General features: G+C 45.0%; 1 protein-coding gene across 5 annotated transcripts in view; it reads left to right on the top strand.

Moving 5' to 3' along the window:
• The window catches only part of HSD3B7 (hydroxy-delta-5-steroid dehydrogenase, 3 beta- and steroid delta-isomerase 7), a 59314-nt gene extending 37199 nt beyond the window's left edge, over positions 1 to 22115 (top strand). For all 5 annotated transcript variants that reach the window (XM_072976906.2, XM_020807291.3, XM_072976902.2 and 2 more), the window contains 5 exons: positions 8385 to 8528; positions 12727 to 12835; positions 14905 to 15004; positions 17830 to 17992; positions 19318 to 22115. In XM_072976906.2, the coding sequence (XP_072833007.2) occupies positions 8385 to 8528; positions 12727 to 12835; positions 14905 to 15004; positions 17830 to 17992; positions 19318 to 19811 (1010 nt within the window). In that variant the 3' untranslated portion in view covers positions 19812 to 22115. The remainder of the gene's footprint in view (positions 1 to 8384; positions 8529 to 12726; positions 12836 to 14904; positions 15005 to 17829; positions 17993 to 19317) is intronic.
• Positions 22116 to 26313: the final 4198 nt, after the last annotated feature.

The following is a 26313-nucleotide window of genomic DNA, read 5'->3' as shown; positions in this document are numbered from 1 at the left end:
CTCCATGTAAACAAGACAGTGCGTCTGGAAACCAAATTCCTCAGCTCCGGTTCAAACAGTGAAGTGAGAATTTTGATCCAAGTTTATTTGCCTATGATATCTAGATATCATCTAGCCTGTAAATATCTCCTCTACTCCGCCCCCCAGAACAGCTGGACACTGATGGAATGAGTGTCCGGGCTTTTATGGAGAAGAAAGATTTATAATGTTGGATGCAGCTCATAAATCTCTAAAATTCCTGATCGTGATTGTAAGCCCATGTTGGCCATGGACTCATCCTGTATTTTCACTTTTGCGGCATTATGGTAGCCCCTGACCAACAGCTAACCTTTGTGAGTGTGGTAATATATCACTTCACGCAAGCAAAATGTTTCCCCAGATGGGTTACTTTGGCCGCAAAAGTGCCAAACCCACACTGCTTTGTCCAAACATGGACCTCCCGAGCATCGCGCACACACGTAGTCCCATGCTGAGCTCCTTAGGAATGGCTGTGATTCATTCCCAGCCTCACGCCTGGCCTGTGTCCTTCAATCTTTGCTGCCAAAATATTTAGGGTTTGGCTCAGTATGAACAATACAACACTTGGTAGCAAGCGAAGCAGCACAAGAGTTGAGAAAGCAAGAAGGGAAAGGGGGGGGGGGATGAAGGATGCTGTGTGGGAATTGTTGGGAAAGCTGCCACATGTGGATTGTTCCAGCTGAGGTGACGCTGGCTGCAATTCCATCTCCTTCCTCTCCTGCTGTGGCCAAGGTCCCGTCTCCCTTTCTGGCTTCATCACAAGAGAAACAGAGCGTGACCTTGAGAACGTACCTAATGCGATTTGAGGAAATGGAGCAATGAAACTTCAGCTGTTTATAGCGAGGACAGGTACCGATCAGGGAAGTAGCCCTCGGAAACCCAGGATGCCTGCAGAGTCACGGAGCTGCTTTGCTGATATTTCACACTAGCAAAATGTCTGTTTTTACAGCACTCGGAGCAGAGAGAACCTATTGCTTAATGGCGGGGCGCTTGACTGTACTGGAAGATGGTGGCAACTCTTGACTCCAGCTTCATGGATGATGTGATCCCTTCCAGATTTTAGTCTGCTTTGCAGCAGCTATCCAGTGTGTTCAACTCTATCCTCCCAAAAGGTTCAATACTTTGGCGAACTCCTATAAAGTGGAGACAAAACATGGAGTGGATTCACACAACATCTGAAACTGGAGTCACCAGCCATCACTGCTCTAAGAGTCCAGAACACACCTCTGGACTAAGCTGCTTCTTCTGTTATTCCAGTATTTTGATGCTTATTGTTCCTGCAAAAACCTAGTTTATTGTTGTCATGCAAGGCAACCAAGGTGTGCTTTTGTATATAATAGATTTCTCAGTGTAAAAAGAAAAAAAGGTATGTATCTAGCTTGATACTCAGTGTGGTGTAGTGAGTAGAGCGATGAACTAGGACTCAGGAGACCTGGGTTCAAGTCCCTGTTCAGCCATGGAAATTCACTGGGTGTGGAAATGGTAAATCCAACTCTTTAAATATGTCACATACCTTGAAAGCTCTGTTAGAGTTGCTTTAAGTCGATTCTGACTTGACAACACATAACCAACCATGTCTGACAAACAGAGGAAGAGAAGAAAAACTGAGTTATTTCTTCCCCCCCCCCCTTTGGTGCTTCTTGCCTGTGATGTAGATTTTTATCCCACTATTCAACCAACAAGTCTCCCTGAACAGCTTATAAATACCAGAAGAAAGAAACTGGAAGATGTGACACACAAGAAAAAAGGACCAGGGATGAAAGCGGTGGGGAGGACATGATCAGAAGCCATATTAAAAACTGCAGTTCTTATATCAAGATTAGCTGCAGTGGAAACAATTCAGGAACAGCAGCTGATATGTGACAGGCAGGGACAGCCAGAGGCAGTGTTTAAATACCCCCCCTTTTAGCTTCTTTCCCCATATTTCTGCAACTTGAAAGCTATATCAGTTCTGGAAATAAGCCTGGGTGGAGAAATACTGTCTGATTTATTGCCAGACTGTCCTACTGTCAGGTTTTCTCTTTTCCTTTGAATCCATTATGCCAGGACCCTACCCTCTGGAGCTACAGAAAACAAGCTCCCTCCGTCTTCTACTTAACAGCCTTTCAAATTTTATTTTAAGACAGCAATCGTATTACTTTCCCAGTCTTCGCCAGTCCAAATAAGCCCAACTCCCTCAACAATTCCTTGTAAGGCTTGGTTTCCAAAGCCATCATCATCCTGGCTGCCTCTTCGGACACATTCCAAATTAGATGCTACAAGACTTCTCGTTTCTCCTCAGTTTCAGGTGGCATCTGACTAAAATTAGAATAAAGCAGTACTATTTTTGCCCTCGATTTGAACACTACACTTGTGCTGATTGCGAAACAAAACTCTTCATGGCAGTGATTTTCACGTGTGCAAAGCTCTTTGTTGGCAACGGCTGTTGTATAAAAACAGCCTTTTAAGTATACCTGGTGATCGTGATCTGGAGCCCAGCTGATGGTCTGAGGGGTGGTGAGGTAGCTTTTTAAAAAACATACTGAAGTTCAGCTTTAGCTTGATCATTGCCACAACAGGATCTTATTGTCAAGAGTGACCCATGTGGACTTTCTAAAACGAACAAACAAAAAAAGTTAATGAATGATAGATGAAATGAACAAAAAGAGGGAAGTGATGGGAATATGATTTTAGCCCTTTCCCAGATTCCTCTCAATGGTGGTTCTGCTTTGACAGATTCAGGTTCTAAGAACACTAGGTTACACGTATCGTGTTTCCAGAATGAGAACATTTAAACCTTTTTAAAGAGCGGAGTAATGATGGGTGGCTCAGGAATCATCTGGACAGGAAGAAATCAGGAATAGGAAATGGCCTGTCAAGGCCTTGCTTAACATCAGGGGAGGCAGGTTGGAGTGAATTATGTGTCCATGTTTCCCAGCTGATGAAGGAAGCAGATCTACCAAGGCAGGAAGAATGTTCATTTCTGGCAGGTGTTTTATGCTAGATGTTGTTACAGAAGGATTTCTGTTTCCTGTCTCTAAATAATAATCATGTGACGTCAAGTCAATTCTGACTTACGGTGACCCTTTTCATGGTTTTCTAGGTAGAGAAGACTCAGAAGTGATTTACCCTTCCCTTCCTTTAGCAGGAGCCGTGGGACTGTGCAGCTGGCCCAAAGCCACCCAGGCTGGCTTTTCTCCCTGGAGGCACTGTGGGGAACCATCTGGATCTATAGTAAGATACCAAAACCACTGAACTATCCAGCCAGCCCCTGTCTATGCAGTGAAGGAAAGAAAGAGGCAGACCTTTTAAAAAAATCTGATGTGGCTCTATGGGGTCCATTTTCTTCTCCTCCTCACCTACTCTTGAGGAATTTCTTCTGGAGCATCAGAAGTTATCATCTGTAGAGTTAGCAGGGCAAATCTAATTTCTTACCCAGAAAGTTCACGGAAGCTTGTTCTTGTCCAGCCATGGCAGACATCTTTCAGGGCTCTACCTTTTGAATCATTTGTATCTGGGGCTGAGTTCTGCTTTCACTCTTCACCACACCCAAAGCCAGGAGGGCAGCTTTAGAGGGTACAGAAGACATCATGAGGTAAATATAGCTCTGTAGTCCAATATTTCACTGCTATTCATATTCTGCCTTCTCCCTACATATCCACCCCATGGAGCAGCAGGTTTACTCAGCCCCCTGGTAGGATCCATCTTGACAAAATTAGTTAGAAAGTAGGTCATGAAGTTGGTAGCCTTCCCGGTCATCCAAGAAATACTGCCTCTGCATGTGTCCTTCCCTTTTTTAAGTGTCACGCTTAATTATCTGTCAGTAGATTGATTCTTTGTTGAGCTTGAAAACTCCTTTGAAAATCAATCCAGATGGGAAAAGCACTTTGACATTTTGTGTCTCTTAAATCCTACAAGGATGCATTGGTGAAGACTGACTTCTTTTGTACTGCTGGTGGCTGATAGTTTGGACCTTTTAATCTTTTTTCAGAAGGCAGAAAGTCCTTTCTTTCCTTTTGTTCACACACTGTCTTCGTAGAGGACCTCTGCTATTTTCATTTCGGCCCCTAATTCAATCTTTTATGGTAGCAGAGGACCAGTGCGTGAAGAATAAGAACACTGTCTTAGTCTCCCACACATGCTTCCCTCCAGATGTTTGGATTACCTCTTCCTCCATCCTTGACCATTCGATGGGGACAGATGGACTTGCAAGTCTAAAATTTCCGTGAACCAACTTGGCATGATGGCTATATGCAGAAAGGTTAGAAAAGAGTTATCTGGAAATTGAATCATGGCAACTGGACTTCTTTCGTATTACATTGACAAGTTTTGCTACTCATCCAAGTAGCTTCTTCAGTCTGAGGAGATTTGGTAGGAGACACCTGATATACCAACGAGAAGGCTCTATCAGGGGTCTCCTACCAACTCTCCTCAGACTGAAGAAGCTACAGTACTTGGATGAGTAGAGAAACTTTTCAATGTAATAAGAAAGAAGCCTAGTTGCCATGACTCAACTTCCAAGTAACCTCTCCTGGATGACTGAGAATCTTCACAGTTAGAAAAGAGTATTGGCTTCCTGTCCAATTCCTCATATCCTATGGTTTGAAAATCTCTTCAAGATATCTGATCCAATGACTTTCAAGCTTGCGACTCGCAATGAATCGTGTTTTGCATCCAGCTGTTTCCTTTTATGGATGAAGCTCAGAAAAGTCACTTTTGGGGACTGCTGTGTGTTGTCAAGCCAGATCTGATTTATAGCCACCCTGATAGGGCTTTCAAGATAAATGAGCTTTTTAACAGAGTGGTTTTATCAGTTCCATTCCACCAGTGAGTTTCCATGGCTGAGCGGAGATTTGAACCCAGGCCTTCTTACTCCTAGTTCATCACCACAGTGGGTATCTTTGACTACAGCTCACCAAATCCCCCAAGCCAGTGGTCAGTCTGTCTAGGATTTGTGGGCCAAGAAGGTTTTGGTTGTGGGACACTGTTAATTCTGGACTACATGGGCAAATTCTAGGTCCTGGCACCACGTTTAATAATTCCTCTGGATATGTTCAGCCTCCACGATCCCGTGGATTCCCCAGTGGTGACACGAGACAAACAGATGACCTCAAGCAAATTCCTGTTCCTTGTGGAAATGGAGATTGCCGTCTGTGAATTAATATGACTTATCTTCAATCGGCTGAAGGAAGGCATAATTTAAGTGTGAGAAACATTTGCTGCAGCAGGTGATATGACACCTTTTGAGTGAAATAGTTCTTGCCGTATCAATCAACCACATTTTGCTGCTCTTTCATTTTACACAAAGGACCCATTAAAAAGTTGTGATAGCTATTTAGCATGTAGAACAGGAAGTGGGACATCTTATCCTTTTTAGAAAGGAAGAATGAGAACCAACAGTACGAAACATAATCCCACTGAGATTGAGGTGACAAGGTATTAAATGTATAACAGCAGCTTTTAAAGGCTTCCTTTCCAGACACCCATCAATGTTCCGATGTTGTATTGTAAAAAATAAGAGTTCCTGCAACCAGCAGGAGTTGAAGGGCAGCCCTTTGCAGGCCGAAGGCTGTTCTTATACATTTTTTAAAAAACCAAGTTCCTTAAAAACAGGACTAACAATAGCAAGAGGCTTGAGTCAAATCAACACAGTTCTTTGTTCCATGGGAAAATCTACAAAAACATCAAGCCAAGGTAACTGTTCTTTATTTAGGTGACCTTATGGCACTGATATATATATAAAAAAACAAATGGAAACGTTCCAAAGAATCTATTTTTATTGCATGCAAACTTCTTGTTTAGGTTCATATGAGATGCAAAAGATTATGGCAGGTAGGACGGCCAGTAGAGGTCAGTGAAAAGGAGGACTTACATCACCAAATAGAGAACATGAGAGGACACCGATTTGCATAAAACTGTAATTTATATGTAGGCACAATCTGGCTGGAGAGCTCAGTGGTTTAGGTAACTGGATGTGGAGCCAGAGGCTGACGGTTTGATTCCCCACAGTGCCTCCTGAGAGAAGAGCCATCCTGCGTAGCTTTGGGCAAGCTGCACAATCCCAGGGTACCCTCAGAAGGAGAGGGATGTTGAGCCTGAGAACTCCTTACCTAGAAAATGCCCAAAAAAGGATCACAATAAATCGGAGTGGATTTGAAGGCACAAAACAACAGGAGCAGCAGCAAGGCATTTGAAGAATCCAGCTAGCTCATTATGAAAAGGATCAAAAAGCAATTAACAGCAACATATAGGGGCACCATAACAAAATATGGGGAAACCTTGAACCCTATCCTTGTTTCAGGGTTACTGTTATGTAATCAGTGTAATCAGTAAATCAGTATACACTGTGTATAGCGCTGCAGCTTAAGAGATGTGTAAGCTTTTGAGTTAACAAGACTCTTCATCGGGCTGAACTTTAGAACAAGCAAACAAAAAGTGATGAACAAGAAAAAGATGCTGTTGGACAAATGAAGTCCAAGAGATCTCTTGGTTTCTTTGTTTTATTTATACAGCTGCACAGTCTTAGAGTCCATCATCATCATCATCATCATCATCATTATCATCATCATCATTATCATTATTATCATCATCATCAATAACAACATCAATAATTTTAACTGGAACATTAGAAGTGCAAATACAATTATAGTATACTTCACCTGTGTGAGGAATCTTGCTTCTTCTTGACACTAAGGGAAAAGAGAGAGAACAACATTTCCAGTTACCACAAATACGTCCTCCAGCCACTATTTGGGATTTTAGAGCCAAAGTATATAGCAATTTATCAATAATACAAATAGCCAGACGCTCACCGTTTGTCTGAAGAAGTATAGAACAGATTCAAAACAAACACGTTTCAGTTCTTCGAATCTTTGGCAGGTTCATAGAAATGCTTGTTTTTAAAGTGGATTTGAGTTTGGAATAACAAGTGCTACGGTAAATGTAAACATATCTCATCCGCCCCGATTGAAAAAGAGTCTTCCTTCCCACTTGTCTTCCATTCCTCCAAGGGAATGAAAGACAAGTTTTGCATCGTTAAGGATTCCTTTCGCATCATTAAGGAGCTCCTTCCCAACTTTCTGGAGCTCCTCAGAGCCATAACTAAGGTGGGTAGGGCCACTGGAGCTTTGACCCTGGGCACCGATATTTGGAAGATGCAGCAATGGGTCATTTTTTAATTGCCACTGATTTTCTGGAGTGTGGCAGCAGCATGCCTGAGGTCTGAGTCTTCAGGGACAGCGTGTTTCTGTGTGCATGTATCCTGTTTTTAGCTTCAATGATGTATGCTGCCTTGGGTCCTTTTTAGGGCGATACAGCAGGGTAAAAACATTTTAAATAAATAGAATGAATAAATACATGCCACCTCAACAGTGACTTGGGCATGAAGCCCTGGTTCTTGTAGAGACTACCAGCCATGCAATGGCCAACTGGATAGTGAGTCCGCCAATTTGAGTCCCTATCCCTGATGGCTGTCGAGCCGCCTTTGGCACAAAGGCGGTTCGACAGCCATCAGGAATGGGGACTCAAATTGCCGGACTCACTATCCAGTTGGACTGAAGTTGCACCAAGTGACTCAACTCAGAATCAACGTGTTACCCACCCACCCTCCCTTGTTTCTTGGGCGGGGGAGCTTGTTTTTAATAGGGACTCAGACTTGGGACTTGGTGCCAAGGACTTGCCATCATCTCTCCCAGCCAGTGGTATCTACCATCCACCTTCCTCACCCTCCTTGAGCATGCAGTTGTATTCATGTAGTGTATTTCTTGGGGGATTCCCTTAAGCAACACTGGTTGGCCACGGTGAACAGAACGTTAGACCCGACAGGTCTCTGGTCTCTTCCAGCATCGTCCTTCAGAGTTTCACCACAAACATTACCTGTTCATAGTTCTGTAACCCTTCAAACATGAAGTCTCTCTAGAATGACGAAACTGAAGGTGACTAAAGTAGGGCCACTGAATGAATTGGAGAAATGTATTAATGCATATTAACTCCTACTGATTGTGTACAGCTCTCCTGTGTCTGGGAGTAACGATTGTATTTAGCCCATAGTGTTCTTCAGTTATTTAGCGAACCAAACCGGGCCACATCCCCTGCTGTGAGTGATCTGTTTGGTTGTTGATCGGTGTGATTGTCCCTATTTTACTGCTGCCTTTCGTCCATTCAAGAGGCTCTGTGATTGGTCCCTGTTGGCATCAATAAAATAGAAGCACTGAGTGTTCCTGGACTAGATCTCCTAGAAAAACCCTGGCTTTTAGCTGTGCTTGCTAGGTTTTCTCTTCCAGGAGTTTTAGTCCAAGAAGATCCGGTGCCCCAAATACTGAGAAAATCCCAGCTCAATTCCTTCTTTTCTCCTCCCTTGTTCTCCTCCCTTGTTCCCACCAACAAAGTGACTCTGATCCAGGGAGACATCACCAACCCGGATGATGTGAAAGCTGCTGTACGAGGGTCTCACGTGGTCATCCATACTGCCAGCTTGGTAGACGTTTGGGGCAGAGTCGCGCCTGAGAAAATCAGTGCGGTCAATGTTGGTGGTAAGTACTGGAGAGTAGAAAACTTAGTTAACCTCTTCCTTTGTATAGGTTACTTTTTTGCTCAAGTTCTGTAGAAAACTAGCCGATAAGGGATTTTACTCCAGCCTTCTCTAAGTTGTACTAGTTTTCTAAATACGGGGATTCATTTCCAATAGAAACGAACTTTTGACACCATCCCATGACTGCTGGTATGATTCAAAAGCAGGTATATGTCCTCCTCTGCTTAGCTCGGAAGACTTTTCCAGTTTTCTACTAATGTTTCTAAGCTCCATTCCTTTGTAACAAAGGAAGATCTGGATTCTTGGTTTAGGTTTCTGGCTGCGGAGCCAAAGGTAGGGAGTCGGTGCACATAGTTGATTTCCCACTATGCTTCCTTGATCAAGGTTGGACTCAATGATCCGTAGGGTCCCTTCCAGCTCTGCAGTTCTAAGATGAGGACAAGGATGATGATTAAAATGCTTGGATCGAAATGCACTCAAATCTCACCTTATTATCCTAAAAGTGTCCTTCTCCCTAATCAGGTACTTAAAAACTCCTAAAGTGCTCCATCCAAATGAGTCAAATACATTTATTCTTGGCAGGGGAATAAATCTATTTGGGATGGAGTGAGAAAGGAAGGGGGAAGAGATTCCAAGAAAAATAGAATGGAAACCAGTATGGGAAAGAGGAACTGCTAAGCAACTTGGATGGAAAGGAAAATCTTACGTTCGTTAAGCGTGCTGCACGGCTTATGCAAAAACAGATTTCTTCAGGAGCAGTGCTGTTCAACCCACCTAAGAACTAGGCCAAGCCCCCAACGCTGGGTGGAATTTTTTTTTCCTGCCATAAGAGTTCCCTTGGGCCAAGGAAGTGCGAGCAATGATTCGGTGGGGCTCACCAGTAATGGGATTTGCCAGTCATCTCTCCTCCACACATGATTTTTCTCTCCCTCTCTTAAGATCTACTGCCTTCTTTCTGATCCTCTTTCATCTATCCACACACTCACCTCCTCCTGCTCCAAAAGAGAGGAGCTATCGTTCAGGGGGATACTCCTTGGCCATCATCCTTCCTTAATCCCAGGTGCTGAGGGTCAGTCTCTGGTTACATCGTGGAGAGGTATTGCTTTGCATCTGAGATTTGTACCCCGTCTTTCCCCCACCTCCAAAACGGGACTCAAGGTGACTCGCATTAAAACCAAATAAAAGAGGCGTAGTTAAAACCTCAAAAGCGGATTTAAGGGGTGGGTGCACTCTTTGCATGCTCCAAGAACCTCCCACCTATGTTGCTCCTCCATCTCTTCTGGGGGCCGAGCAAACAAGATGCTGTGGAGACTGAGTTCAGGATTGTGCTTCTAGCTTGCAACAGGGAGCTCTGGCTAAAATGGGATATCTTGAGGCTCAAAAAGCAGGGCTTGGAAGGGTCCATGGCTCAGGGGAGAAGTATATGTGCAAATGGCCCATGTTTAATCCCTCAAGTTATGATTGAAGGCCAGGAAACATCTGTGTCTGAAACCCAGGAGACTTGCTGCCAGTTGGAGTGAACAATTAATTCATTGTCTTATTCAGTATAAGGCCCTAGCTATGTTTCTGGTCCCTCTTCTCGGCTACATAAAAACTTCCTGATTACGTGGGAGTATACATGCAAGCTACTCTGTGCATGCTCAGAGGTCCCTTTTTTTACATAAGATGGCAGCTGCTGTGTGCTGATCACATCTGGAGAAAAGCAGGCAACCTAAATGCCAAATGTCGGTGTTACTCACTGTTGCCTCGTCATAGATTATAAGGGGAAAAACTCTGTCCAGCCATTTCCCCTCCCCCCAATTCTTTTCTCCTCCCTCTTTTTTTTTCTCTTTCATGGCTAGCTGGGACTCCCATGTGTCCAAAATGATTCCATGTGGCTTTGCGTGGTGGTGGAGGGGAGGGTGTGTTTGTTTTTTCAAAAGGGTTTTCCAGGGAAATCCGTGCAGTTCTTGAAATCATGGACAGAATGAGTCAAGAGCAAAGTTCATGAAATCCATGTGCGACCTAGCATTTTCTTTGGACTTATGAATACCAGCTGCTCGGTGTTAGCACAGGCAAAGGAAACCAACAGGAAAGGGTGGTGCAGAGCGGGCCCGGGCACTCTCTCATCATATGAAACTCTTCCAAGAGCACCTTCTGTCGCAAACCTATTTCAGGGGCCTATGATTGCCCAGTGGCATGGATTGAGCCCCTATGCAGTGCCCTGTGATTCAGGAAAAAAGAGATGGCCTGCCAATAGAGCAGTGGTCCCCAGCCTTGGGCCTCCAGATGTTCTTGGACTAAAGTTCCCAGAAACCTTCACCACCACCTCTGCTGGCCAGGATTTCTGGGAGTTGAAGTCTAAGAACATCTGGAGGCCCAAGCTTGGGGACCACTGCAATAGAGAACTGAGATGCCTGGCTTCCTTGGACAAGGAATGGCTGATCTGATTTCCCAGCATCTTTGTTTATCAGATTGCACACCCACCCATTCCTCTGTCCTCACAATAGCCCTCTGAGATCAGTCAGGATAAGGCCAACGGGACTGGCTTCAGGCTAGGCTGGTTAGGCGACTGATATCCTGGACTCCTTTGTCTTTGCCTGCCACTCTAGTCTACGAGCGTGCAAATGTGTGGCTCTCCACAGGATGCATCGCCCTTGGCAGAGCTGCACTCCAAACCCTTCAGTTGGAGTTCCTGAAGTGTGATGATGGATGGTGGGGAGCAGCCTTCCTGGAAGACCTGGAAGCCTCCATTGTTATCTGCAACATCTGGAGAGTATGTTCCTGTTCTCTAATCCAGAGTGGATGGAAGACAAGCTATTCTGATAGAGACCCTTGGGAGATTTATGGAAGATCAGCAGAGCTTCTGACTTCCAGTTGTTTTTTTTAAAAAAGGAAGAACAGTAGCAATAACATTTCACTCAAAAGATGGAAGTCTTCTGAGCTGTCCCTGGCAAATTATCAGAAGGTGGCTGATCTTATTGCTTAGCCACGGCCTGTGGGAACCAGTGGGAGCTTGCCTGCCAAAGGAACATGAAGAAGACCCCAGAACTAAATAAAGGAGAAAGAAAAGATGAGAGTTCTATCTGCTTCTCAGAGGAAACACCAAGAGAGGGATTCTGAAATCCTGCAGCAGAAGGGTGAGGATGCTTAAGGCCATGCCTCCCAGCTAACTTGCAACCTGTGTCTGGGTTCACCTCATGCCAGCAGACTCCACACAGACATCTGCCATGATTTTTTGGGACATTCCCCCCCACCCCGCACGATCCATCAGAAAGATTCAGATTCACAGCCTGAGAAAGTGGGATGTTACCTAGGAAAGCTTGCAGTTTGTATGATCTTTTAAGTGGTCTAGTGGCATCACCTAACTCTTGCCTTTGTGTCATCCTGAACCACACGGTCTTTTCCTAATTCTTTCAGAAGCAGAAACCTCCAGATCAGAAATCTTTTCAGGCTGGAGCAAAATAATGTGTGGTTCTGCAAAGGATCTAAACCTCCTGCAGAGCACTTCAAAATATAGGGCCTTAAAAAGCATACATATTTGTAAAAGTGGCCCGTCATTAAATTTAATGGTTAATGTTTATCTTCTAATTGCTCACTTGTCTAGTATGGATTTATTTTAGATTATCTGGTTATTGTAGTGCAGTTGCAGCTGACTGAGCTTCAACCTAATTAAGAGCATCTGTTCCAATAAAATCGGATGCTCCGTTCTTAATTCCCTTTGCCTCTCTATAAGTAATGGCAGTAAGAGCTTGACTGCAGTTTTCATTATTAAAATCTTGGCTCAGTAAATGGTTTGTGTGACTGTACCGGTTATTAAATATGAAAATAAACCTGGAACTTGTATGGCCATTCATAACATTCAAAAGTGGTGTTATTCTAAAAGCCCAGGTCTGTTTACTTGCTTTCTCCCCTCTGTAGAGATCAGCTGTAAAGTCAATCGTAAATTATTGGTACAATAAAATGGTGCCTGCAGTGTTGTGTCCCCCCCCCCCAAGATATTGCTAAATGACTATTGCTAAGAAGTCTAAGCTTATTTTCACAGAACCGCCCCTTGTAACAGGCGATCGGGGCTCTCTGTGTTTTTCAGCAAGCAGAATCATGTGTAACTTTATTTTCCTTAGAAGAGGAAAAGCTGATGGCTGACCCGTTTTGTGTTTTCCCACCCACCCCACTCTGTCCTTCCTTTCCCCTTCCTACATCACTTCATTTCAACCCAGGAACTCAGAACGTAATTGACGCCTGTGTATCGGAAGGAACCCAGTACTTGGTGTACACCAGCAGCATGGAAGTGGTGGGACCCAATATAAAAGGAGTTCCTTTCTACAGGTAGGTCCTGTACTCATGATCTATACTGGTAAACCATATTCAGAGCTGGGTTTTAGGCTTCTCTGGTATTGTTAGGCTGTTGCGATTGGTATGGCTTTCCATATACAGTGGTGCCTCGCTTAACGATTGCCTCGTTAAATGACGAAACCACTATACAATGACTGTTTTGCGATCGCAAAACGATGTTTTAATAGGCAAAATCCGCTTTGCGACAATCGGTTCCCTGCTTCGGGAACCGATTCTTCGCATTACAATGTTTTTAAAACAGCTGATTGGCGGCTTCAAAATGGCCGCCTGCTGTGTAAAATGGCTCCCCGCTGTATTTTTGGACAGATTCCTCACTTTACAGGCACCGCAAATTGTCGCCCCATGGAGGATTTTCGCTGGACGGTGAGTTTTTCAGCCCATTGGAACGCATTGAACGGGTTTTCAGTGCGTTTCAATGGGATTTTTTATTTCGCTTAACGAGGATTTCGCTCTACAGCGATTTCGCTGGAATGGATTATCCTCGTTAAGCGAGGCACCACTGTACTCCTTTGTGGATCATGTGGAGAGACCAAGGTGTTCGGAAGAATTCAAAAGCTCGTGGAGCGTTTTGTACCCTTTGGGTTGTCCTCCTCAATGATATTATCTTCACATAGATTTGGAAATGTTACTATTTCTCTAGAGTCGAGGTGGGCGACAGCTAACATCGGCAGGGCCTCCAGGGCCAGCCACAATGCTGTCTTCTCAATTCTTGAAGTTACTTATTCCTGATGCAAGAAAAAACAAAATTGTATTTTTAATAAAGTCGAGTGCCTCGGGGTTTGTTTGTGGGTTTTTTTTTCCTGGCTGTGTGTGCATGTCTCTGTGTATTAGTTTCCGTAACCATAACAGCGAGTTTCCCTGAGTTTTGGCCCAGCTCAAGGGCTTCCCCCAGAGTTTCATAGCAACAGCAGTACATAATGCCATTTACCCAAGCAACAGGCAAGTTTTTTTTGATTACAGCGTTTTCTATACAGCAATGCTTTGACTGGTTTCTAGGTTGACATTTCTAGTGGAAAGAAGGCAGTTCGGAGGCAAAAATCAAGGACTTTGATGCTGCTTGTTTTGAAACACTAAATCACTGGAATTATAAAACTGCTCAACTCTGAATGGCCTGGCTTGAACTGGAGAAAGAAAACGGGAAAACCCACTCAGCTTCTGAGGTGTGGGCTTTTATAAGGACAAAATAGGATTTTTAGTAGCCCCTGTCTATTATATACCCATCTCTGTTATACAGGATGGTCTCCATTCCTACTCTTGAGAAGGAAGAGGGCTGGTTTTGACTTAGGCCCTGTTCCTATGAAAAGGTGTCTTCTTAAAATGAGAGTTTGAATTCTACAACCAGTGTGACAGATCTGGCCCCGCCATCAGACAAGAGAGCCACGGCTGCCTTGCATCACAAATGTAGAGTGTCTAGAAAAAGCCAGGAGATTATTACTTACTTAATTTGTAATTATTGTATCTTTATAATTCTGCCTTGGTTGCCAAATTGACTTGGGCGTTGTGTTCTTGGATTTGTATAAAGTATTCTGTGTGCCAGTTTTCTGTCCTATCTCGGGCAGCTACATGTCTTTGGCAAGCCTCGCTTGAGAGCTGCTCCATAAGGGATCAGAGCTAGAGTATGTGTGAAGGAAAGGAATAATGGAGTCATTATACAATTCAACACACAACAGGTTGAAGTCTTGTGCCCTTTGTTGATATGTACAGAGGAAGACTCGATAGACACAAATATCCCATGCATTTACACTAGTAAAGGCACTTACCACAGCTGTGGCTTTTACACACCTCTTAATGCCAGGGGAGCCCTATCTCGTACTCCAAAGCACATCATGCACTTGCTTCTCTACCATCATGCCAAGGCATTAGTGTTAATTGAATGCCACTTAAGTGTACTGCGGTGCCTTATTTTTGTTCACGTGTAATCTTAGTTGAGAAGGAAGGGGATTTTGCAAGGGCAGTTCCTGTGGGTCCCCCCCGCCGCCCCTTGTATGTAGGAAATGTTGGGTTCTGATAGCCTGTTGTGTCTTTTTCCTTCTCGTTTGCAGGGGAAATGAAGACACCAAATACGAGGTGATTCACAAGGAGCCTTACCCAATTAGCAAAGCTAAAGCGGAAAAGCTGGTCATTGAAGCAAACGGACGACTGGTAAGCCAGCCTTTTCTTTATTGGAGGAAGAAAAGGAGTCTTATGACACCTTAGAAATGAACAGGTTTACTGTTATGTAGAAGCATGCGACTAGAACCTTAGCCAGATGCTATCATGGAAATCCCTGGAACATTCACCTCTTAATCTGTTAAGTAGAGACACTTGGTGTATCTGCTGAAGAGGTGGTAATCCATGAAAGTTTACTCTTGTGGAAGAGACTTTTCAGCAGCTTAAAGACAAGCACCTGTAGTCGCCTGCAGCGTGTTTATAGCCCATTCAAAATCCTGTTGGAAGGAGCTAAGGGTGCAACTAGATGGCCGGGTTTTATCCTGGCCTGGAGTGGTCTCAGTTGTGGCAAACAGGGCTGCTTGGAGGTGCGATATGTCATTTCAGGTGATCCTTGTATCCCCATGCAAGGATCAACGATGCTGCATCTCGAGCCCCTTGGCCACTCTATCTTTGCCATCATCTGCTGTGAATGATCTACACTGTAATCCAACAGATTTAGAGAAAGGTACCTTGGAGCAGATGATACGACTCTGATGGCATAAAGTGAGGAGGAATTAAAGAACTTCATAATGAGGGTGAAAGAGGAGAGCAGAAAAAATGGTCTGAAGTTCAACATAAAAAAAAAAAAACTAAGCTCATGGCCACTGGCCCCTTCACCTCCTGGCAAATAGAAGGGGAAGATATGGAGGCAGTGACAGATTTTACTCCCTTGGGCTCCACGATCACTGCAGATGGTGACAGCAGCCACGAAATTAAAATACACCTGCTTCTTGGGAGGAAAGCAGTCACAAACCTAGACAACATCTGAAGAAGCAGAGACATCACCTTGCCAACAAAGGTCTGCTTAGTCAAAGCTATGGTTTTTTCCAGTAGCGATGTATGGAAGTGAGAGCTGGACCATAAAGAAGGCTGACCGCCGAAGAATTGATGCTTTTGAATTGTGGTGCTGGAGGAGGCTCTTGAGAGTCCCCTGGACTGCAAGGAGAACAAACCTATCCGTTCTGAAGGAAATCAAGCCTGAGTGCTTACTGGCAGGACAGATCCTGAAGCTGAGGCTCCAATACTTTGGCCATCTCATGAGAAGAGAAGACTCCCTGGAAAAGACCTGATGTTGGGAAAGTGGACATGACTTAACGACTAAACAGCAACAACAACCTTGGGCAGGAGGGGCTTGTTTTACCTCCCCTGCCTTCCCACTATTACAGGTTTGAAAGGACCAACCCTCAAATGTATGTATCCACAGGGAGATCTATCTTGGGCAGAATGGCCCCTCCTGACTAATGAATTAAATCAGATACAGGTTAAAAGAGAGCATGTTTTATACCTAATTGATAAATTGAAGATTAATAAGTCACTGGGCCCAGATGGCATCCACTCAAGGTTTAACCAGGAACTGAGGAATGAAGTTGCTGATCTCGTAACTAAACTATACAACTTGTCCCTTAAAATGGCCACAGTGCCAGAGGACTGGAGGATAGCACATGTCACACCAATCTTTAAAAAGGGAAGGAGGGGGGACCTGGGAACCTACAGGTCTGTTAGCCTAACGTCTGTTCCAGGGAAGATGGTGGAAAGCCTCATCCAAGATAAAATCTTAAAACACACAGAGGAACAAGCCTTGCTGAGGGAAAATCAGCATGGCTTCTGTGAGGGCAAGTCTTGCCTCACAAATCTCTTGTGGACGGAGAATTGGTTCAGAACCAGGAAACATAGAGTAGGTGTCAAGGGGAAATTTTCACAGTGGAGAGAGGTGAAGAGCGTTGTGCCCCAGGGATCTCTCCTGGGACCGGTGCTTTTCAACCTGTTCATCAAAAAGCAGTGAGGTGGCCAAGTTTGCAGATGACACAAAAGACCAGAAAGGATTGTGAAGAGCTCCAGAGGGATCTCTCCAAACTGGGAGAAATGGTGGCAAAATGGCAAATGTGTTTCAATATAAGAAAATGTAAAGTAGTGTACATTGGGGCTATTTATTGGCTGATGGGTTCCGAGCTGTGCGTGATGGATCAGGAAAGAGATCTTGGTGTCCTGGTGGACAGCTTAAGGAAAGTGTCAATCCAGTGTGCGGCAGCAGTGAAGAAGGCCAATTCCATGCTAGGTATCATTTTAAAAGGGAATTGAAAGTAAAACTGCCAACATTGTATAAACACTGGTAAGGCCACACCTGGAGTATTGTGTAAAGTTCTGGTCGACGCACCTCAAAAAAGATATCGTGGAACTGGAAAAGATGCAGAAGAGAGTGACTCAAATGATGACTGGCTGGGGCCCCTCCCTTATGTGGAAAGGCTGCAGCGTTCTGGGCTCTTTAGTCTAGAAAAAGGCCCCTGAGGGAGGACATGATTGAGAAATGTAAAGTTATGCAGGGGATGGATAAAGTGGATAGAGGGAATCTCTTTTCCCTCCCACACAATAACAGAACCAGGGGACACCCACTCCAATTGAGTGTGGGGAGAGTAAGAACAGACCAAAGAAAATATGTCTTTACCCAGTGTGTTGTTAGTCTGTGGAACTCCTTGCCACAGGATGTGGTGATGGCATCGGGCCTAGATGCCTTTCAAAGGGGATTGGACAGATTTCTGGAAGAAAAGTCCATCACAGGTTACAAGCCATGATGGGGATGTAGGCTTCAAAGGAAGGGACCTCCAGATGATGGGGAGGGGTATCGGGAGACGGGGATCTAGTTATCTCGTGTGCTCCCAGAGGCCTCTGGTGGGGCCACTTTGAGATACAGGAAGCTGGACTAGATGAGCCCTTGGCCTGATCCAGCAGAGCTCTTCTTACGTTCTAACTAGCAAACGTTTCTGCCTCTTCTGTGTCAGATGGAAAATGGGAAGCGTCTGCATACTTGCGCTCTTCGGCCCACGGGCATCTACGGGAGGAACCATCCATTGATGAAGGAGTTCTACGAGCAAGGCCTTCGTACAAAGAGGTGCATGGTCCGGCTTATTCCAGCCTCCGTCGAGCATGGCAGGGTGTATGTGGGTAAGCAATATCTGCCCACTATACTATCTGTCCATCGATCTGTTCATCTTGCCTTCCCTTCTTCCTTTCAATGTCGTTTCAAGCCATTTCCTTGGCACTCATCCTGAAACTGTAGAGGACATCTAGTCCTGGCTCAGCTCCCCACCCCACCCCAATAAATAGCCTCTACCCTTTTGACCTCAAAGCCTAATCACTTCACCTTTGCCAGGAAGCTAAGCAAGAAAACCAAGGCCTTTATTTAGTAGCTTCTCCTTTTAGAGTTATTCCAAGAGTAACAAGTATGGAAAGGGTTTATATACACTCAGATGGTTTCTCAGCTTGTTTATATTTCTTAGGCAGCCAGTCCTCAAGGCCGAAATCTCTCTCTTTTTCTCTGACTCTCTGTTGCACAGTTTAATGTACATTCCACTGTCATCCACATTTCTGTTCTTGGAGTAGACGAATGCAGAGATACTTGGAACAGTCCCAGCCACTTACTTTTGTATTCCAGTAAAAGCTTTAGCAATATGTGCATTTTTATGGCCACTCTTTTAAAATAAAAGCCAAATTAAATATTAAATATTTTCTGCCCTGGAGCCGGCTGGATAGCTCAGTGGTGCAGGTATCTGGCTGTGGAGCCAGAAGTTGGGAGTTTGATTCTCCGCCATGCCTCCAACGTGTGTGACCCTGGGGCAAGCTGCACAGTCTCTGGGCGCACTCAAAAGAAGTGAAGGGTAAACCACTTCTGAGTACTCTCTACCTGGAAAACCCTGAAAAGGGACACCATAGGTCAGAATTGACTTTGAAGGCCCATGATAATTAAAAAGGCAGAACAGCTCCTTTTTCGACTACAGTCTCCAAAATCCGAAAAGCTAGTTGCCATGCTGACCAAAGAAGTCGATTGTAGTTTTTTAAAGAAAGTACCGTATTTTTCTGTATATAAGATGCCCCCATGTACAAGACGCCCCCCACTTTTCTAATCCAAAATTAGGAAATCAAAGTGGGGATTAGCAAGTGTAGGGGGAAAGGGATCAAAGTGCTGCAAGATCGCTTTGTTCCCTGCTTTCCCTTCCACTTGTTTTTGTTCTCTCCTCAGCTTACTTCTGTGTATAAGATGACCCTCAATTTTTAGTCTAAATATTTTAGACAATAGTCTTATACATGGAAAAATACGGTAATTAAAATTTAAAACTACATCTCCAGGCTTTGACCATGACCAAAAAGAAGACTCAGAGGCTTCTGTCCTAAAACAATTTTTAAGCTCTGCCAGTGTTTAATGTTCTAATTTTTTTTAATTGCCTCCCTCTTTTTCCTCCCCATCCTGCTTCCTGAAAATGGGACTGCAGGGAATGTGGCTTGGATGCATCTGCTTGTCGCCCGGAAGATCCAAGAGTGCCCCACGGTCATTGGGGGCCAGGTGTATTTCTGCTACGACGACTCCCCTTACAAGAGCTATGAGGATTTCAACATGGAGTTCCTGAGGCCCTGTGGTTTCTCTCTTCTGGGCTCCCGGCCTCTGGTGCCCTACTTTCTGCTCTACTTCATCGCTCTCTTCAACGCCTTTTTGCAGTGGCTGCTGAAACCGTTCTGCACCTATGCCCCAATCTTCAATCCTTACACCCTGGCTGTGGCCAGCACGACCTTCACGGTCGAGACAGACAAGGCCCAGAGGAATTTTGGCTACCAGCCTCGGTACACCTGGGAAGAGAGCCGGAACTCCACCGTGAAATGGCTTCAGGAGATGGACGCCCAGAGACAGACGGGTAAAAATGCACTGGCCAAAGTGGAAAGGACAGGAAACCAAGAGCAGAAAGATGCCTCCAATGGAAATCAGCCTTGACGTTTGCGGCCACTGGGTTATCGGGGACTGACCTCATATCCCTGATATGGTCCCATTGGGGTTTGTCATCTCGGTTGTCTGTGGCCCTGAATTTTGCTGTCACACACTGATCACTTAACAAAACGCCTGCCTTTTGCCTTCATTTGGGCCCTAACTTTTGAAAGCACTGTCCTGAAGTAAACAAAACGACAACAAGGCAACCCAAGAGATGAAGAAGACATGGTGTATCTCTGGAAATCAGCTCCAGGATAAGATCCACCGGTTTTCTCTAAAGAGAAATCAAGCACCAGCGAGTTCCGTTTTGAATGTGAACATTGTGTAGTTCAGCTCATCATCTCCCGATGAAAGCCATGTGCTTTTTCAGGCTGTTCTATAATGACCCCCTGTTTCAGATTTCGGTGTTTTGCACATTCCACATCTCAGTTGGATGGGAACCACCCACTTCCACATCGGGCTCCTATCCCGGGGTTCTTCATCCATTAATTACCCTTGGCAATCTTGATTTACATGCCACAAATAAGCAAGGGACCAGGGAGTTTCTAGACACAGGGTGCTTTCCACCTCATGTATCATTTCTTCCTTGATGCGATGGGTTCTTGATAGAGATGGGCATGAACCAGTATGTCTCAGTTCATCTGCTGCTGCTCCCCTCCCCACCTCCTCTGGCTCAATGAGCCATTTGCCAGGCCCAGCATCCTGCACCCCCTCAATTGATCTTCCAGTCCCGGGCAACAGCTCAGGCCTCTCTGCCCTGCCTTCGTGGCTGATCTCCCATTCAGACAAAAGGACGAGGCAAAAAACATCTGTGCTCTTGCTCGTGACTGGGGACTGGCCAAGAAGGTGGCAAAAGCAAAAGCAGCACCTGTGCTTCTGCCTTGACGAACTGGGACGAACCAGTTCGTGCCCATCTGTAGTTCTTGGTCCATTCTTTATTTATGCAATGTTGTTCTGATTTCTTTCCTACCTCAGTCACTATGACATGACTGGTTCTTGTGCAATAAAGTTCCCAGTTTATGTTTTCATCATCTGAAGCAGCAGATATACTTTGCTTTGTAATGTATGCCATTACATAATGTTGTTGTCCTTTTTTTTAACCGCGCAATAAGAACATGGCCAGAACGTCCTCCAGTGTGAGACATCTCTTCATGCTTACCTATAGCTAAGGTTGCCAGGACTCCTAACTGGAGCTGAAGAGCTAAGGAGCAAAGCATGGTAGATACGGAGATGGAGAAATACTTGGATTACAACTCCCAAAATTCCCAGTTACCATGAGCCATGCTGGCTGTGAAGTGCTGGGTGGTGCAATCCCAGAAAGTAACTTCACCTCTCTGGGCAGATCTAAGGGGTGCTTGATGGGTGCAGGTGACATTTAGAGAGGAACCCAGAAGATCCTGCAGATTCCAGGTGGCGTCAATAAACATGGGGCAACGCTAGATTGCAATCATCAGTGGAGTCGAAGGTCTTCACTAAGAAGAGGAACACCTAAAGGGTTTGGAGTGCATTCTTGCAGGGCAGGGGAGGTGATGAAGTGGAATGGGAGAGGCGGTAGGCATGACTGAAGTCAAGCATGAGATAAAGTAGATAGAGGTGTTCTCTTTCCTTCTCTTCAAACATTTGGAAAGTGTGAAGGCAAGAGGAGAAGGGGACAACAGAGGATGAGATGATAGGACAGTGTCACCGAAGCGACCAACATGAATTTGACCCAACTCTGGGAGGCGGTGGAAGACAGGAGGGCCTGGCATGCTCTGGTCCATGGGGTCACGACTAAACGACTAAACAACAACAACAGAAGGTTCAGTGGGAGAAAAAAGAAAGTCCTTCATATTAAAAAGTCTGCCATATATCTAGAGCTGGGAAAGCTGCATTTTCTGGACGACAACTACCAGAATGCTGGCCGTGTGCTTCTGGGTGTTGTAATCCAAAAAACATAGTTTCCCCCCCCCAAAAAAAAACTGTGCATGCAGTACATCATCATGAGCTGGTGTTCTTTGCTGTGAGATGTAGTGATGACTGCTGACTTTGGTGGCGTTGAGAAGTGGAATGAACCAGTGCCCACAATAAGAGCTATCCTTAGCCACTAGGCATGATGGCCGGAGGCAGCCTTGAGTCTCATAGTCAGTGGTACCAGCCATTGGGCTGTGGCCTTCCAAGCGTCCCTCCAGCTGGCCACTGTCGGAAATGACTTACTGGGTTCAACAGGCCTTTGACTGTCATATTTTTTATATTCTTAATGCACTTTGATTATTTAATGTCTATTATATATGCAATTAAACTTAAGAATAAATAAATATATTCATTGCCAGAGGAATGTAGATCCCTATTTCTTCCATGACGCGGACCGTATGGTGCAGGAACGGTGCCCACAGTGACCCCCAAAGGGCAGTTGAGGTACATCGGAAGATCACAGCAAACAACTGCCTTTTGAGATCCCCTGTAATCTCTCTTCCCTTCATCAAAGGAAGAAGAGAGATCTGGCCCTTCATAGGAAGGTGAACTCTCATTTCTGGCAGCGTGACCGATGTCAGGCTTCAGGGTGTTGTCCTGCAGCCATCTCTTGACACATCGCAAATTCTCCACACCTGACGCTGTGCCTTGTAAGAGCACAGTAAGCCCACTCAAAATGTTGAAGGATGTGTTTTCTGGCTACCAGCTGCAAGTGAACAGATAGAATTACGGTTGAAGGCTGAAACATCGCCCAAGGACTTGCTCCTTCACAACCCAGATGAAGCAGGTAAGTCTCCCCCACGTCACAGAGGTTCCTTCTGAGGAAATGCACACCAATGAGTCATTTGTACTCAAAGATCTATAGAACAGTCATCCATTGCAGCTAACTTGGAGACCTCTGCTTGTGTACAGTGGCCGGGCACAATATGGAGCTGGTTGCAATAAAAAGATGCCCAGCAAATGCCCTTTATGCACATAAAGGTAAAGGTTCCCCCTGACAATTAGTCCAGTCGTGTCCGACTCTAGGCGGTGGTGCTCATCCCTGTCTCCAAGCCGTAGAGGCAGCATTTTGTCCATAGACAGTTTCCGTAGTCACGTGGCCAGCGCGACTAGACATGGAACGCCGTTACCTTCCCACCATGGTGGTACCTGTTTATCTACTCACATTTTGCATGTTTTCGAACTACTAGGTTGGCAGGAGCTGGGACAAGCGATGGGAGCTCCCTCCGTTGCATGGATTCGATCTTACGATGGCTGGTTTGACCTTGCAGCACAGAGGCTTCTGTGGTTTAACCCGCAGTGCCACATAAAACACTGTGGGCAAAAGGCACCTTTGTGAGCAGATTCAGGCTCACATGAGGATGAGGGCATGCCAGTGGGAGGAGACAAAGACCACAGTCATGAGTGTGAGAAGGGTTGAAGAATGCAGTCCATGAGGAAGTAAATTATTACAAAAGAAGCAGCAGCTATAAAAGGCTGGAGATTTAAATACAAAAGTAGTCAAATAATGTGTTTTGAACTTTAATTAACTCAGTGGGGGTTATATTTAGGGTTCCCCTGGAACAAACGTCATAAACCCTACTTTGAGCAGACCCAGTGAAATCAATGGAACCTCATTTAGTTTCATGACTAACTTGAGTCCAATTTGTTTCAGTAGGTCGACTCTTCAGTATAATGAAAGCTGGATCCTGTTCATCATCACGACATGCGGGTTCTGGGGGTTTTGGGGTGATGCCCTGCTGGTTCAATAGGTTGATGGTGGGGCAAAAAACACAGCAGAGGAAAAAGGGCAGTGGAAGATGTTCCTACATCATCGCTAGTAAATAAATGGTGAGGAGGGGTGGAAGATAAAGGATCAGATGACAGGATTGGGATTTGGGTCAAGACTCACAATTTTTGTGGTGTGCCTAGAAACAGAGTTAAGTGGATTCCAGCACTTGACACAGACTCCTAAGAATCTCGGGGTGGGGTGGGGGACGGAAAAGAGCTGCGGGGTCTCCAAAGCAATACAAACAAAGGAGCAGGCGATACCTTTATTTAGACCATTTAAAAAATCAAGCAAACAACAGACAGCTAGCTTTCGATGATGATTTACCTTCTTCAGGCTCTGCAGCCAAGTTCTTGTGGGTGGCTCAGAAAATTCTATACTTTTGTTAAAGTCCCAAAATCTCACGGCTGTTGTTGGGTCTCTCTCTCTCTCTCTCTCTCTCTCTCTCTCTCCCCCCCCCCCTTGGGTTGCTTTTAAAAAAACCCAAACATTCCTGTAACATTGGGCTGAATTGTGGGACCCATTAAACGAGGGCATGACCTCTCCTCTTCCTCCTCCCTGTGCGCCTTGGGCGAGATGGAATGAAGCATTTCAACACCAGTATTGCAAAGGATCCCAAAAATTGCAGCCGCTGGAGAGGGAGGGGTGTCGTCCATCACATCATGGCAAGGGACATGCTGTGTTATTTCTCAAAATAACATTAGTTAAATTGGTGTGGCACTTAAGGGAAAGATGGCCTTGTTTTCCTGTACTTGGCACAACCATATTAGTCCCCAGATAATCGGTCTCAATGAGGAAATTTTCTCCAAAGAAAGGAAAGTCCAGTGCAATCCAAACACGAGTACAGATGTCTGCTTGGAGGCTGTAGCGTTGCAGGGGTGCAGAGTCCCTTCCTCTGGAATTTATCCCCAGGTTGCCCCCGGAGTCCCTAGAGGTCTAGGCTTCCTGCAGTAACTGAAGAGTAAGTCCGTATAAACACAAATGTACGTTTATTTGTAAAGCTCATCGCTTCTCCTAAAACAGAATTGGGGAATACTCTGCTGAACGTTGATGAACTATTATTCTCATCATCCTTGCCTCTTGGCTAGGCTAGCTGGAGCTGATGGCGTTGGAAACCAGCAGCAATGGGAAGCTCCCGGGCTCTCCAGCAGCTATTGAAAGCAGTGGTTCCCAACCTTGACCAACCCAGGTGTTCTTGGACTGCAATTCCCAGAAGCCTTCACCATCAGCTATGCTAGGCTGGGTTTCTGGGAATTATAGTGCAAGAACACCTGGGTTACCCAAAGTTGGGAACCACTGATTTAAAGAATTTTGAGACGTATTCACGGTGGTCCATATTTGCTTATTCCAAGAATTTCTTGGGTTCAGGAAATGACTCTTATTCTGGTTTGAGCTGCAGTCGAGGCAAAACCACACCCATCACCACTGACGTGTAGGAAGGACACATCCTCAGCCCAACACCGGAGGGATCTAGGCAATCGCACAGCAAGAAAACCATGTTTATTTGGGCCAATCCCAATGGGTTGAAATAAAAAGTAGACTCCAACTCTAGACCAATTTGGGATGGATTGGTCCCCATTCAGGATGGATTGCAACACTCTTAACAATCAGTCGAGTAGTTGATGTTTTTAAGAGTGATCCCAACCGTCTGAACAGGGGGCTATAGAGCAGGATAAACTCCAGTGTATCCAGCCTCTTAGTCATGGACTAAAGAGCCTATTCAGGCGCACTGCTAGAATGCATTGGAACAGCCCTGCTCTACAAAGGGACTGGTGTTTTGGCGTGGGCAAACAGTGGCCCCTAGTGGCAATGAGTTGCCAGGGCTCAGAGGCTTCTGGTTGTAGCACCATCACAGCTGTGGGATTACAGGAATTCATTGCATCTGTAAGCTATAAAATCAGGAACAGCTAGATTAGGAAATCCTAATGTGTTGACTTTAGGATAGAAAGCAAATAATGACAAATGGTCTGTAGGCTGCCAGTAAGGTGTCATCATATAGAAATGCTGGGTCACCTCTGGCTGGACATCAAGTAATATGCAAGATGTCAAATATTATGGGCGGCGGCAGTACCATCTGTCTTGTGTTGTCTTTGCTTTTCCACCCACCCAGGAAACGGCAGAGCTGTGATATTTTGGAACGCTCAGCGAGGAGGACAGATGGGGAGCAAATGGACTTTTTGATGGAAATCAGGAATGGAAGTACATGAATTCCTGATGGAGATGGTGTCTATATTCATGACAAAAAGCACCCCTTTTTTATCGCTCATGAGCCCAAAGGATGTTTCAGAATGATGAGCATGTGCATAGAATAAGATCTGTTCTAAAGAGGCTCTTAGTTTTGGGTACTTTCTGTGCCTTATCTTTTTCTCCCACATAAGCCTCCTGGTGATGCTGTCAAAGACAGCTTTGGACAAGAAGGGAAGGTGGCTGAATTAACAGCATACTGTTATGTATGGTTATTTTACTATTACATCCCACTAGGTTTCTTCCTTCTTCTTGAAAATTAAGCTGCTTTGCTTCTTTGTTGTTCTTTTTTAGGGAAAGCTTTCTGCCTTTCCTACCTTGCTAAGCAATGCAACATGCTGGCAAAATTATTTTCCTGATGCCAAATATGCAGTTAGGAACGAGTGCACCCCCATCAACTCTTAGCTGATCGTTGTTATACGTCATCCAGTCGTTCCGACATATGGCAACCCTATGAGTGAGTGACTTCCAAAAGGTCCTGCCATTCAGGCCTGCCTGGCTCTTGCAAATTCAGGGCCGTAGCTTCCTTTCCTACGTCAATCCATC

This window comes from Pogona vitticeps, chromosome 6, assembly GCF_051106095.1.
Source record: "Pogona vitticeps strain Pit_001003342236 chromosome 6, PviZW2.1, whole genome shotgun sequence".
Lineage (NCBI taxonomy): Eukaryota > Metazoa > Chordata > Lepidosauria > Squamata > Agamidae > Pogona > Pogona vitticeps.
Note: the sequence above shows the minus strand (reverse complement) of the source record. Positions and strands in the feature narration are given on the sequence as shown.